The following is a 14,361-nucleotide window of genomic DNA, read 5'->3' as shown; positions in this document are numbered from 1 at the left end:
AATTTTAGTTGTCCTAGCAACTGGCTTATAGAATCCAACCTAATGCATGTGTAGATAAACATTTGTTTGTTATTAATTGTATCATATATTTTTATGTAGGAATGTGAAAAATTTCAGATATATGATTACAAGGATAGTGAAGTTACTTATGCTTCTAGATAATTATAAAAATAACCCTGAAGAAAGAAGGTTAGTGCCTGCTAATATTTCACTGTCTTCGCACCTCATTTAATCTGTGAACCAAGATGTTACTTAGAATGTGATAGTTATTTTAGAAAAAGTTTACCTGTAATGCAGATATTTTAATGAATCTTCCATTCTTTTCAGAACATGAAAAAGGAAATTTTAAATTTGCATGTGTCTAGAATTATAATAAAATATTGATAGAGGCTTGGAAGCTATCACATCGCATTTTATTTCTATAAAAGTCTTCCTTTGAAGATTCTGATGAAGGCTTTAGAATGAGGCCTTTATAGGTACATTGAAGCTTGGTTTGTGAGGTAGTGGGATTTATATCTCCTCCACACCCCAACATTAAGGTTATTGCAAATGAGAGAGAAGAATGGTCTAATATGAGCCACCATCTCAAATAGGCAGTAAAAATTGGAGTTGTAATGTTGCTAGGTGAGCAAACACTAACATGAAGTAAATACCATTTTTTGGACAAGAAAAGAGTTTGAGGAAAAGCCACTTTTAGCTATAATTCTGTAATTAATTTTGAACAAGGGTAACCACGAAACTATGACCTAAAAGTCAAAAAGTAATAACTTTCACTGTATTGTTTCAGGAGGCAAGTGACTAAAGGGCGGGCTGACGTCACAGACGTGTCTGCGGAAGTGGTTCTGGGCTCCTCCTGGAGTCTCACCCACTGGGCTCTGTTCACGTTTCTCATGTGATACAGTATTTGATGTCCAGCACAGGGTGTGTGAGCCACCGCAGAAAAGTTAAACTATACTTACTAGTATAGCTAAATGGAGAATAATATAACTCAGACAAATGTACATGCAAACATTTGAGAATGAATTTCATTAAACTGTTTTGAAAAAGTTAAGCCCTAATATGATTGCTCATCAGCCGTTTGGAAACTCTTTTCTTAGACTCTTCCATGTCCCATGAAATGGTCTCCTCTTGCTCTTTTCTCTATGCTTCCCCTCCTCGCTCCTTCCCTTTCCTCTATGCTCACTTCCACATTTGTCCTTTAATCCTCCTCTTCTCTTCCTGAGCTGAAGATCCATTTCTACTCAGACATCTCTCATGTTCCCAACTGAACTCACTTTTTTATTTTTTCAGACCTTTTATCCACTTCTACTTTCCAGATTGGTGACGGGTAGGCTGACCTACATCCCAGTTTTCCCAGAACAATCACTGTTTACACCTGTTTTGCTGGCATAATTATTACAAGCGCCCTTTTCAATTTCAAAATTGTCCTGGTTTCAATAGCAGTTGATGTGGTCACCAGAACTACCTGTCTGACGAAGGCTTGCCTTATAGGAACCTGCATGTAAGCCCATTATGTTTCAGGCCTCTGGCGTGACACATAGGCCCATGTATCTTACCCCGCCTTTTCACTAGGCATGACTCTCTCCACATTCCATTCCCCTGCCCCTTCCCACATACTCGCCACTACTACCTCCATTTATATCATCAGTTTTCTATTTTGCCCTCTCTTTGTCTCCAAAGTTGATATCATGATATTTTGACTCTAGGCTCACCAGACTGATTATCATGCTACAAGTCTCAGTGTGCCCCCTCCCCTCAAGTTTAAGGCATTTAGACCTCTGGCCTGACCTGGATCCTTCTCTTGATTACGGCTCCCGAGGATAAACCCAATAAGTAGTGAGGGTCGTGGTGTGTGTGTCTTATTGTAGTGTGTTAGACACAAACCCCAAAAATAATAAGAGCCATGGTGTGTGTGTCTTAGCATAATGTATTAGACACAATCCACCCCCGTTTCCAGAGCTGAGAGATTCAGAGGGTTTCTTTTATTTTTTAGCTCCTCAATCAACTTTTCTAAAGTTGGAATAATAAGGTATTTGATGGGATGTTGTGTGGATTCATGAGAGGAAGTGCAGGAAAATAATTAGCATAGGGTTAGCATTTGACTAAAGGAACAAATGAAAATAGAAATAATGTTAGTGCCCAGATCTGAGAAGGGGCTAAACTAAGCCCTTTGTATTTTATTTTATATTTCACTAGATTTAGGAGCAAATATTGATGCTACTGAGACAGCTGCTGCTATTAATTATCTCTAAAAACTGAGGAGGAGCAGGTATACAAGAAGATGGGACAATTGAATGTTTAAAGGAGATATTCAATTTGACCCCAATATGAGTTTGATGTAAAAAGGAATCTTAGTTAAGACTCTGGAAGAGATTATCATTGGTTTATGAGCCCCCAGAGGGGAAGCAGTGGCCGCTGGGATGCAGCACGCACACACCTGCCCACGGCACACTAGACCCGCCCTGGTTCACAGGGCTCATAGGCTGTGCACCAGGAACTCACAGAAAGAGCTGTACTGGGGCCCTGGCATCATATGTTGCAGAGCTTTTCATGACATTTTTATGGGGGGAGGTGGAATTGTAAGGTTAATGAAGTGGATTTGCATCTGATTATAAGGAAAGGCATATCAGTGGATCACTGTCACCTGAAGGGCGTGGTAGTGGAATGCCATAGGCTCTGTCCTCCATCTCTTCCTTCATGGCATTGTATCATCACTTGTATGAAAAACACATGTATAGATAAAACAAGTAATGTTTTTCAAATGGGCAGCTGACACAAACTGGGAGATATAGTGAATATAATCTGACAGAAACAGGATCTCAAAATGTAAGCTCAGATGTTACCTCATTTAGGAAAGCTGCTGTGATAGCCCACCATCCAAGTCTGAATTCAGTACCTGCCTTTCTATTCCCCTCCTATTCATCCATCTCTCATTGTTCCTGCCTGCCTTGTAGGTGTCTACCCACAGGCAGTTGATCTTGTGTCTCTCTCTTCCCAGTTCCTCACACAGTGGACCGCAGCCACTTAATGAATATTTGCTTCATTAAAGAACCAGTCATGATGAGCCACACTGAGAGGCTGAAACTATCAAGCTAAATCTTAATAAGGAAAATATAAAGCCCTGCCCTTGTGCCCCCCCATAACTAAACAAGCACAAGATAGTGACCTGGCGGCTTTACTCATGGCATGTATGGCAAAGAAATGAGGTGTTTAGACAAGGATAAAAGCACCTTGAAAAGTATGCTTTGCCTTCTCCCCTCCCCGATTCAAACTGATCTTTATCTGCTTCAATAAAAATATATGGCACCTAAAACAAAGGATGTGAGAGTCCCTCTCCAAGTTGATTAGATCATGCTTAGATCATACAGAAAGTTCTGAGTGGCATATTTCAAGGAGGAAATCGACAAACGGGAACATGTTCAGAGGAGAGTCCCTGGGAGTTATGAAGAGTCTGAAAGTCTTACCATAGTCATTCATTCTTTCACTCATTTAACTCATGTATATTAAGCATCTAGTATTTTCCAGGCAGTATGCTAGGTAGTGAGTGGCAGAGGAAAAAAATCTTATGGGCAATTGAAGGGAATAAACAAAGACCACCCAGATGAGAACAAATGAAGCCTATTTAATTCAGCGCCTGTTACAGAAAGGGAGTCAGCCACCATCACTTGCATTTGGCAGAGACACAAAGGCAGGCAGGAGAATAGAAAAGGTCTCTGGTGAGCAAAGGGCTTAAGGTGTGCTCGATTGGAGGCTGCTGGCACAGAGAACCTGGAGGCAGGATGCGAGAAGGGGGGCATCTTACATGATTGATTTGGGAAGCATATTTGGCTTTCTCCAGTTGGTCCTGATTTGGAAGTGGGGGCAAAAATTAAGGAAGCTGTCAGTCATTGACCAAGTCCTGACCATTCTAGGACCGTGGCTGTAGAGATTATGGGTCTGAGTCTGTTGTCATGTGTTCTGGCCATTGTCTGTATGTTCAGCCTCTAATATGGAGCACCGAGGAGAGAAGATGCAGGGGAATCTGGAGGTACACTGGTAACTGTATTCATCATACTGATAACTGTGTTATTCAAGCACTTTAAGGTTGACTATTTTGAATAGTCCCGATGGATCACATTAGGACCAGTGGATGAAAGAGTTCTTCAGTATAGGAAATAACTTTTAAAAACTCATCTGGACACAATCTCAGTCAGTGGTTACCTGCTAAAGGAAGAATTCAGACATACGCTGGGTGACCTTTTGGCAGTGCTATTGCAAAATGGATCACAAACCTTCACATGCACCAGAATCACTCGATATCTTTGTTACCAATGCAGAATCTTGGGCTCTGTCCTAGACCTGCTGAATCTGATCGGTGGGGTATGATAGACGATTCTCTTAAGAAACATTTGTAGAAGATATGCAGACGCTGTATGGGTAGTTGGGCTAGATGGTTGTAAAAGTCCTTCCACCCAAGAGTATACTATCCTAACTTTTGCATAGCTTAGTCTTAACCAGAGAACAAAACATTTATTCATTTAACAATATTGATTGAGTAGCTTACATTATTCCATACTTTTCCTTTGGGCCTAAACCTCAAGTTCCATTAGCATGCTGCATTTCTACATGCCACTGACGTGGCTCAGTGGTTGAGCATCGGCCTATGAACCAGGAAGTCTCGGTTCCATTCCTGATCTGGGCACATGCCCTGATTGTGGGCTCAGCCAGGGGGCGTGCAGGAGGCAGCCGGCCAATGATTCTCACTCATCATTGATGTTTCTATCTCTCTCTCCCTCTCCCTTCCTCTCTGAAATCAAGCAAAATAGTTTAAAATAAGATAGTGATGAAAAGAACTCATTTGTTCATTTTGCAATGAGCATCCGTTACGTGCTGGGGCACTGGGCTGAGTTCTGGTGAGATAGTGATAAACAGACTGATATAGTCCTTTCCTTTCAGAGCTTATACTAGCAGAAAAAATAAGCAAAGTGTATTTACAGTAAAGGCTGATACATGTTGTTATGAAAAAGAAGATGGTGTGAAAACTAATCTTTTTGTTCTATTGTTTTTTATAGAGGAACTAGTAGTTCCTTTCCTCGAATTTGTTTTAGATTTTAAGTAAAACTTGAGAGTCTTTGGGCCTTATCCCAGGAATGCTAAGGCTGGCACTTTGTGTTTGAAACCTCTCTGCTGTTGAATAAACATTCAAAGGGACATCCCTTGTCTGGGTTGACTCTGGGTATTTTAGAAAGCAACTCCAGAAATTCTGAGTTCTCTGGGTTCTAATACCTGTTCTAACCCTATTGCAATGGAGCTAATTTGCATTATATATTTCAAACAAGTTCTTATTAAAAACACCCCACATCTTTTCCTGTGTGGAATGCAGGAAGGGGCTTAAGATGGGAAACAGCTGCCTACAATCCAGTTCTGGCTCTGTCGCTAATTTATGTGTGATTTTGACCTCACTGGGTCTCTGTATTTTCAAAATGCTAAATGATCGTTAATTATCCTAAAATTCTGATTTGGTGAAATCAAATGTAGGAAACGTCAGTTTGCACCTGCCTCTCCGCCTGACTTTCCCCAGCTACACAAATATATCAGAAGCCCATCACCAGCATTGAATGGATGCGAAATAACTTGCTTTTCTAACACGGACAAGTGTGTGCTGGGTGGCTGGGCTATGCTTCCTCTTCTCCGAAGGAGAACCCGGCCCGGAAGCCCCCAGCCACCTCTCTTCTCACCAACTCTCCGTCTTCATAATTGTAGTTATTACCAAGGGTTTTGTTTCAAACACAGCAGACCCTCAGAGACCCGAGATACTGCCACCTCTGACTAATAGTATCCCCATTGTCTGAAGACTTCCGTTCTTTGCCCACACCTGCCTGATCAGATTCCTTCCAAACTGACAACCAGATCACACCCTCCTCGAGCAGCGGCCCTGAAACCAGGCAGTACCCTTGAACCTGGCCCTGCCTTGACTGGGCTTGCTCTTCTGCCCCTGACAGGAACAACTGAAGTCCTATTCCGCCTGCCGTCTAACCTCAAACTATGATGTACACAGGTACATGGATATTTACATGCAAGAACATGGAACCACTTTTCATAATGAGAATTGTCCTTAGAATTTGTATGCTCTAAAATGCTATTTATTTATTTACTTACTTATTTTTTTATCTGACTTTTATTGCAAACTTGTTTCTGACATGATCCACACAATGCAGGTTAGATTCCCAGTCAAGGGCATGTACCTGGGTTCTAGGTTCGATCCCCAGCAACCAGTCAATGTGTCAATGTGTGTCTCTCACATCCACATCAATGTTTCTTTCTCTCTCTCCCTCCCTCTCCCTCCCCTCCCTTCCATTCTCTCTAAAAAAGTCAAAATATCCTTAGGTAAGGATTAACAAAACAAAGCAAAACACACAAAAAAACCACCTCTAGCTTTCAGGCTTCTTCCTACTTACATAATTTAACAATTTGAGGAACTAGTGATTTATTCAGAGCCAGGTAATAATTTTTTCTTGACCTCACAATTAGCTTTTTAAAAATGTATTTTACTTTTCTATAATTGGCAGAGCTTCTCCTTGTGAGGCTGAGCTTCAGGAATTAATGGAACAAATTGACATCATGGTCAGCAACAAGAAATTGGACTGGGAGAGGAAGATGCGGGCTTTGGAAACAAGGTTAGATCTTCGGGATCAAGAGTTGGCAAATGCACAGACTTGTTTGGATCAGAAGGGTCAAGAGGTACTGAATGTTTGTATTAATAAACATTAATTCTCGGACTATTATAAATAGTACTTAGTCTATCAGACTGTTTTTCATTACACATCGTTTTTATGCGGCATCAGCAATAGCAATTATTGCTCAAAATCCTGCCATAATGTGCTAAATGTGTTCTATCAAAATAAGTGACAGAGCCTAAACCCATAAAAATGTGCTGATGTAGACAGAAATATAGTATCAATGCCATCTAGGAAAGTAAGCATTCAGTACGTGCGTGCAATAAATATTGCTGGCAAGGTAACATGTCAGTGCTTTTGCTGCTGTAGAAACATAGTTGTTGTCAAAGCTGGGTCCGCGGACAAGGCAGAGTTCAAGAGCATTTGCACTTTCTAATCCACTAGAAAAATATGTCCTAAAAGGAGTGGAATGTGAAGAGTTTGGTGAAGGATGTGTGTGTGTGTGTGTGTGTGTGTGTGCATGCGTGTGTGTGTGCGGGCGGAGGGTGTGTGTGTGCCTGGCACTCAGTCAAGAGGCGAGCCCTCAGCCCCTGGGAGGCCGCTTAGGCTGTAGCAGAATGTGTGATGCTCTCAGGCCTGCAGAGGAGTTCAGGAAAGCCACATGCTTTACCTAAGGTGGACTTCCGGGTCTGTGAATCTTTCTTTGGGACGAGGCAGAAGAGAAATGTTTACTAATCAAATATGGTCGATGCGTTCAGCAGCCACTTTCCTCCCTGTATAGGCCTCTCCCTGAATTTGGTTTCTGGCATAGCTAGCGATGTCATTGTTTGGTGTAGTTGACCGAGTTACTGGCTCCGGTTTCCCTTCACGGTACCTGTGCGAGGACTGTTCTCTCACTGCCACACCTGTACCGGCGCAGATGTGTAAACAGATGCCTCCCCTGCTTTCAAGCAGACAAACTCTGTAAGCCAAATCCTGTCGGACATTTTTTTTCATATGTTAGTTCTTATAAAAACGTAACGATTATTCCATCGTCCTGCCAAAGCAGAGCTCCCACGGAAGGCAGTGGGGCTTAAAGGAAGAGCTGAAGAGGGCCGGTAGGGCTTCTGCCCGCGTACCGACAACATAAGCCCGCCAAGAAGATCGTGCGAAGTAAATCCCACACCTTAATATGACACGCGAGGCGATGAGGTCTCCGGCCAAACCTCCAGGCCGTACTGTCCCGATGTGTGCCCAGTGGAACAGTGCCAGCAGTGTTTGTTTTTTGTGGATTTAATTAGTAACGGCTATTTTAAGCACTTTAGGACAAATATTTATGCTTGGTTTGGTACAGCAGTTTTATTTGAATTGTACCTCTCTTTTGCACATTTTTTAACTTTGTCAGGCAAAATTTAGTAAAATCAAAATTAAATTTTATTCCCAATGCAGGTGGGATTACTTAGACAGAAGCTGGACAGTCTGGAAAAATGTAACTTAGCAATGACACAGAATTATGAAGGACAACTGCAAACCCTAAAAGCTCAAGTAAGGAGGCTCCTTCATTGAATATCACACATTTTGATGTATGTTTTGACCTATAAAAGTTGTGTTGACTTTATTAACACGGATTGTTTTAAGTGCAAGCAAAAGCTCTCATATTTTAACCGGCGGTTATATGTTGGGCCCTGTCTTTCACTGCTGTAGATGCATTGATTTTGTCTTTTACTAGATTGTCCGCTCTGTATCTTCTCGTTAACTGTTAGCACACCGCTAGACTAATAGCGTTCTGTTTGTCAAGTGGCTTGTTGGTTAGTTATATAATAAATAGCTATGTGAACAACAACAATAACAACTAAATTAGTATTTTGGAGTCATTACTCCCTCATAGGGAAATCCTTTTTTCTACGGCCGTTTAAAATGTGCACATTTGCTATTATGAAGTAGATCATTGACAGAACAAAACTGGGTTTTATTCCTGTGTTACTGAGAGGCTGTTTCAGAAATGATAGGGCTCTGCACACGTGATGAGAGGAATACTGCTTTCCTTCCGATTTACTCCCATATCTCCCACTGGGCCATAGAACAGTCTCTCTCCCCAACCCAGATAACACATCAGGTGATAATCATCTGAGCATCTCCGGGCTAGTAGATGATACATCCTTGCTTACTTCGATAATATAGTCAAAAGAGCCCAAAGTAGCTAATGCTCTTCCTTAAGTACCTTTTTTAGGGAGGTTACCAGCCATTAATATTGGAATATGAAGCATTTGATGTCACGTAATTGATATGATCTTATCAATCTTAGACATTTTGCCTGCAATTTAAATAACTGCCACTAGGTGGTAGCTTGAATTATGAAACCTGGTTTTTCCTTGCTAAAACTAAACATTTAACACTTAATGAGAATCAACCTTGCATTTTCTATAAAGATAAAGCTCTAAAATTGCAACATAAATATGAAATCACTATAACTGATCTGGAATAAGTTTGAAAATATATAGATACAAGTTGAGTATGATCTCTATATTATATTTCACTAGTTCAGTCATGCTTGTCAAATCTTTAATTTCTTGCATTTTTTAAGCCTGTTGTTAAAGTGTTTTGGGCCTTGTTTACAGGTATTGAACAGTCATTTAGTATATGAATCCTAGACACTTGATGCTTTGCTTGGCTGCTGGCTAAACAACAAATATCTTCATTGCAATTTCACAGAAATTTGTCCTGTGAAAGGCTAATACTGAGAGTGTAGAAAATGTCTACTCCTCTGCTCCTGGATAGTCACAGTGCATATTAGCATATTAGATGCTGTGAGAAGCCCTGCTTTAAACACATGCATGTAGCCTTTTTAATCCATCATTTTCCAAGCATATCTGACCATGGAACCCTTTTTATTTTTAAACCCAAACCTACTATACTATAGTACAGTATTACAAGGTAAACACCGTCAGCAGGTGTTTCAAAGAACACACTTTGGAAACATTACATTATTGTTGAACCATCTGCTTCCACTGCTGTTTTTGCTTCTCTTTTCTTCTCTGGTTAAAAGAACGGAAAGAAGAGAATTAGGGAGGGAGAACAGAAGAGAAAGAAAGAGGGAAGGAAGTAAAAAAACAAAAAGAAGAAAGTACTATGTACTGACTTGGTTTGTATAATAGCTAGTAATATGTCATTTTTTAACCAGAAAATGCTGTCTTGTGGCGAACATGCTTTTGTTCTTGCTAGCTTACTCTACTGCCTCCTTCTTTGAAATTCCTGGTTTATTTACAATTTCATTTTTCTGAAATACATTAAGGATACACTTTACTGCTCTCTGCCTTGAATAGCTCAACTCTGCCAAAGCTTTCTTGTAGAAATTGCTTTTTTTCAAGGGGATATTTTCTTTTCCTTCTAACCATAATAAAATTGTTATATATATAAATTTTTTTGAGATTTCCACTTCTATAAACCTGGAGGCGATTTACTTTTCCCTATCTGTCCTGTTAAATGCAACTAGAAACCCTGGACATTATTTATAACAGTATAAGGAGACTCCGAGAAGTAAAGAGAAGAGACAGACAATTAGGACCATGGGACCCAAGGAACAACATGAGAGTGAGTTCCCTGGGATCTCTATTTGTCTCTTATGTCCCAGACTGAGTAACAGAGAAGCCGGCAACCTAGACACTCCAGTGGGCACAAACAAACAAAAAGAGCCCCAAAGAAAGACTTCTCTCTTCAGCCAAAAGACCAATGAAAAGACAGCCTCGCAAGATTAAACATGATTACTGCAGCCAAACACGCCAGAAAAAAGAATACAATCCCAAACCCATCTCACCAGCAGAGACTCAGTAGACAGACTAGCCCAGCCCAGACCCTCCCCCGCCTGGGAGGTATCAAAGAGGATGGAGTGAAGAGCCAGGAATTTCATTACCACTGGGCAGTAACGAAGCCACTCCCCACACCACCACCCAACCCATAGTGTCTGTGGAGACCATGTGAGAGCCTAGATTCCTATGCTCATCTGCTGGTGATGACGCATGCCTCCTCCTCCTCTCTGGAGTGGTATGGGGAAGCCTATTGAGGAGTCAGGTTGCTCACCACCCCTCTGTGGTAACAAGACTACCTAACCTCACTATAGTATCCCTGAAGGCCATGTGAGAAACAGCAACAAGGCACCTATGCACCTCAACCTGAAGTCCCACTGCCACTCAACATCAATAAGGAGCACCTTTCCTGGGTTACCAACTAAGGCCAAGACCTGGACTTCCACTGCCAGCTGGAAGTAATGAGATAGCATGCCATTTTCCCTGCTGGAATGTTATCAGAAGAGGACTGCTAAAACACAATACTTAAATAAAATCCAGAGTGTCATAACACAATACCCAAAAATGTATATATTTCAATAAAAACATCACTTATTTTACCAGAACCAGAAAGATCTCAACTTAGATGAGAAAAGATAACCAAGTGATGCCAATAGTGAGTTAAAACAGATGTTAGAATTATCTGACAAGGATTTTAAAGCAGCTAGTATAAAGATGCTTCAATGAGCAATTTACAAACATACTTGAAACAAATGATAAAGTAGAAAGTTTTAACAAATAAGTAAAAATATAAAGAACAACCAATTACAAATTTTATAACTGAAAAAATACAATAACCAAACTAAAAAAAAAAAGTCAATGGATGGGCTTACAAGTAGAATGGAGAGGATAGAGAAAATAATCATTTGAAAACAGCAAAATAGAAATTACCCAATCTGAACAACAGAGAGAAAATAGATTAACAGAAAATTAACCTCCAGAACATGTAGTACTATACGAAAAGATTGAAGATCTGTGTCATCAGAGTCCCAGGAGGAGAGGAGAGCAAGGTGGGAACGAAAAAGTATTCAATGAAGCAATGGCTGAAAAGTTTCAAAACTTGGCAAAAGATGTAAACTTACAGACTCAAGAAGCTTAGTGAAACATGATAAACCCAAAGACACCTACACCAAAAGAACACATCATAGCCCAAATTCCGAAAACTAAAAGGCAAAGAAAATATCTTGGAAGCAGAAAGAGAGAAATAACATTGTACCTGTAGGGAAAAACCAATTCAGGTAGGAGATTTCTCATCCAAATCCATGGAGGCCAGGAAGAAGTGGAATATTTTTCAATTTCTGAAAGAACAGAAATATCAACCCAGAATTCTATGCCCAGGAAATCTATGTCTCAGAATGAAGGGGAAATTGAGACATTCTCAAATGAAGGAAAACTAAGAGAATTTGTCACCAATATACCTACACTGAAAGGACGGCTAACGGAGGTTCTTTCAGCAGAAAGGAAATGAAAAAGAATCTTGAAACATCAGGAAGAAAGAAAAAGCACTGGAAAGAGTAAAAACATGGTTAAATATAATAGACTTTTCTTGAGTTTTCTAAATGGTTTGACAGCTGATGCAAAAATTTAAACAATGTCTAATGTGGTTCTTAATGTATGTTGAGGAAATACTTAAGACAACAATGTTATAAATGGATCAGGGTAAAGGGGCATAAAGAGAAATACCATTTCTATACTTCATTTGAACTGGCAAAATCTCAACACCAGTAGAGATTTGCGTTAACAATGTACATATAACATAATACCTAGAGCATCAACTTAAAAAGCTATATGAAGAGATATATTCAAAAAACTATAGGTAATTTAAAATGGAATTCTAAAAAATATAAATTAACCCAGATGGAGACATGAAAACTAAAAGAGAGAAACTGATGCGGGGGGGGGGGGGGGGGGGGGGGGCAGGGGGGGGCCTATAATTATAGATAGAGCACCTGAATTAATGTGAAAAATAATCATATTATTTTAAATCTTAGAACACATATCTTATGTGAATAGGGGGTTAAGTTTCTCATATGTGAATAGGGGGTTAAGTTTTTCTTAAGTTTCCTTTTCGAGGCCTGTGCGAAGCGACTGAGGAGTGACACAGCTGTGAATCCAGCAAGCAGAACCGATAAGCATGGCCAGGCCGGCCCACCAGGAGTCAAAACTTCATCTCATCAACATTATCTCATCGCCCGATGACTAAGGACAATAGCTGATGTCCGTTCCAGCCTCACCCTACCCTCTTCCCCTTTATAATCCTGTCCCCTGCACCTTACTGTACGGCAGGATTGGATGCTTGTAAGTGCCCCATCTTCTTGGTTGGCTGGCCTTCTCAATAAACGCCTTATATGGTTCAACCCTGCCTTCATTATTGGACATAGCAACAGGCAGTCCAAACCCAGGTTTCCCGGTAACAAAACCAAAAACTGGTGAACAAACGAAACAAAACAAGTCAGGCTTAAGCCCTAACATCAATAATTACATTAAATGGAAACAGTCTAAATATACCAATTAAAAGATGGAGAAATGACAGAGTAAATTTTAAAAATATGACACAACCCTATGCAGTACTCTATTCCAGGCACTCGCTTCAAATAGAACTATGTGTGTACATTGAAAGTAAAAAGATAGAAAAACACACCAGGCAAATATTAATTTTTAAAAAAAGCAAAAGTGGTGACAGGATAACTCAGTGGGAAAAGACTATTGTCTTTTTAACAAACAGGAAAGGGACAACTGAATATCCACAAAATACAAAGAATTAAGTTGGAACCTTCCTAAACCATAAACAAAATTAACTCAAAATTAATCAAAGACCTAACTGTAAAAACTAAATCTGTAAAACTCTTAGAAGAAAACATTAGGAGTAAATATTTCTAATTTTGCATTTGGTATCTTAGATTTGGCACCAAAAGCACAAGAAAAGTTTGACAGACCTGACTTTATCAAAATTGAAAAACCTTTGTGCTTCAAAGGACACCATCAAGAAAGTCAAAAGACAACACACAAAATGGGAGAAAACATTTGCAAATTATATTTCTGATAAGTGACCAGTATCCAAAATCTAAAAATAACTTGTCAACAATAAAAAGACAAATGACAAAGTTTAAAAACAAAGATATGAATAGACATTTCTACAAAAGAGATATAGAAATGGCCAATAAGCACATGGAAATGCTCAGCATCATTAATCATGAGGGAAATGCAAATCAAAGCCATATGAAATAATCCCTCCACACCCACTAGGGTGGTTATAATAAAAAAGATGGACCATAGCATGTGCAATGAGGATATAGAGAAATTGGAACCCTATATGTTGCCAGTGGGAATGGAAAATGATTTTGAAAACAATTTGGCAGTTCCTTAAAAAGTTAAACTTAGAGTTTCCATATGACCCGGCAGTTCTACTCCTAGGTATATACCTAAGAGAAATAAAAACATATGCCCATACAAAAACCTGTACAAATGTTCAGAGCAGCATTTTCACAATATCCAAAAAAGTGGAAGTAACCCAAATTTTCATAAATAGATGAATGGATGAACAAATATGATATGTCCATACAATGGAATATTAGCCATAAAAAGGAACGAAGTATTTACTGTTCCGTGTTATAATATGGGTGAATCTTGAAAGCATTATGCTAAGAGAAAGAAGCCAGACACAAAAGACCACATATTGGATGATTCCATCATGATGACATGATCAGAACAAGCAAATCCTATAGACACAAAAAGTGGATTTTAGTAGTTACCAGGGGCTTGGGGAAGGAGAAAATGTGTAGTCACTATAAATAGGTATGACATTTCTTTTTGCAGCAATGAAAATATTTAATTAGTGTGAAGGTTGCACAATTTTGTGAACATAGTAAAAATCAATAAATTAT

The 14,361-nt window shown here is 39.6% G+C and overlaps 1 protein-coding gene across 3 annotated transcripts in view; it reads left to right on the top strand.

The window, feature by feature from the left end:
- DEUP1 (deuterosome assembly protein 1) overlaps positions 1-14,361 on the top strand; it is a 78,876-nt gene that overhangs the window by 11,223 nt on the left and 53,292 nt on the right. For 2 of the 3 annotated variants that reach the window (XM_070426899.1, XM_070426898.1), the window contains exons 3-4: positions 6,549-6,720; positions 8,085-8,180. In XM_070426899.1, coding sequence (XP_070283000.1) covers positions 6,549-6,720; positions 8,085-8,180 — 268 coding nt within the window. The remainder of the gene's footprint in view (positions 1-6,548; positions 6,721-8,084; positions 8,181-14,361) is intronic. The other variant, XM_070426900.1, reaches the window with a different exon arrangement.

This window comes from Myotis yumanensis, unplaced genomic scaffold (genome assembly GCF_028538775.1).
Source record: "Myotis yumanensis isolate MYYU_CA2020_CCGP unplaced genomic scaffold, mMyoYum1.0.hap1 SCAF_10, whole genome shotgun sequence".
Classification (NCBI taxonomy): domain Eukaryota; kingdom Metazoa; phylum Chordata; class Mammalia; order Chiroptera; family Vespertilionidae; genus Myotis; species Myotis yumanensis.
This window is presented reverse-complemented; position numbering and strand designations above follow the sequence as displayed.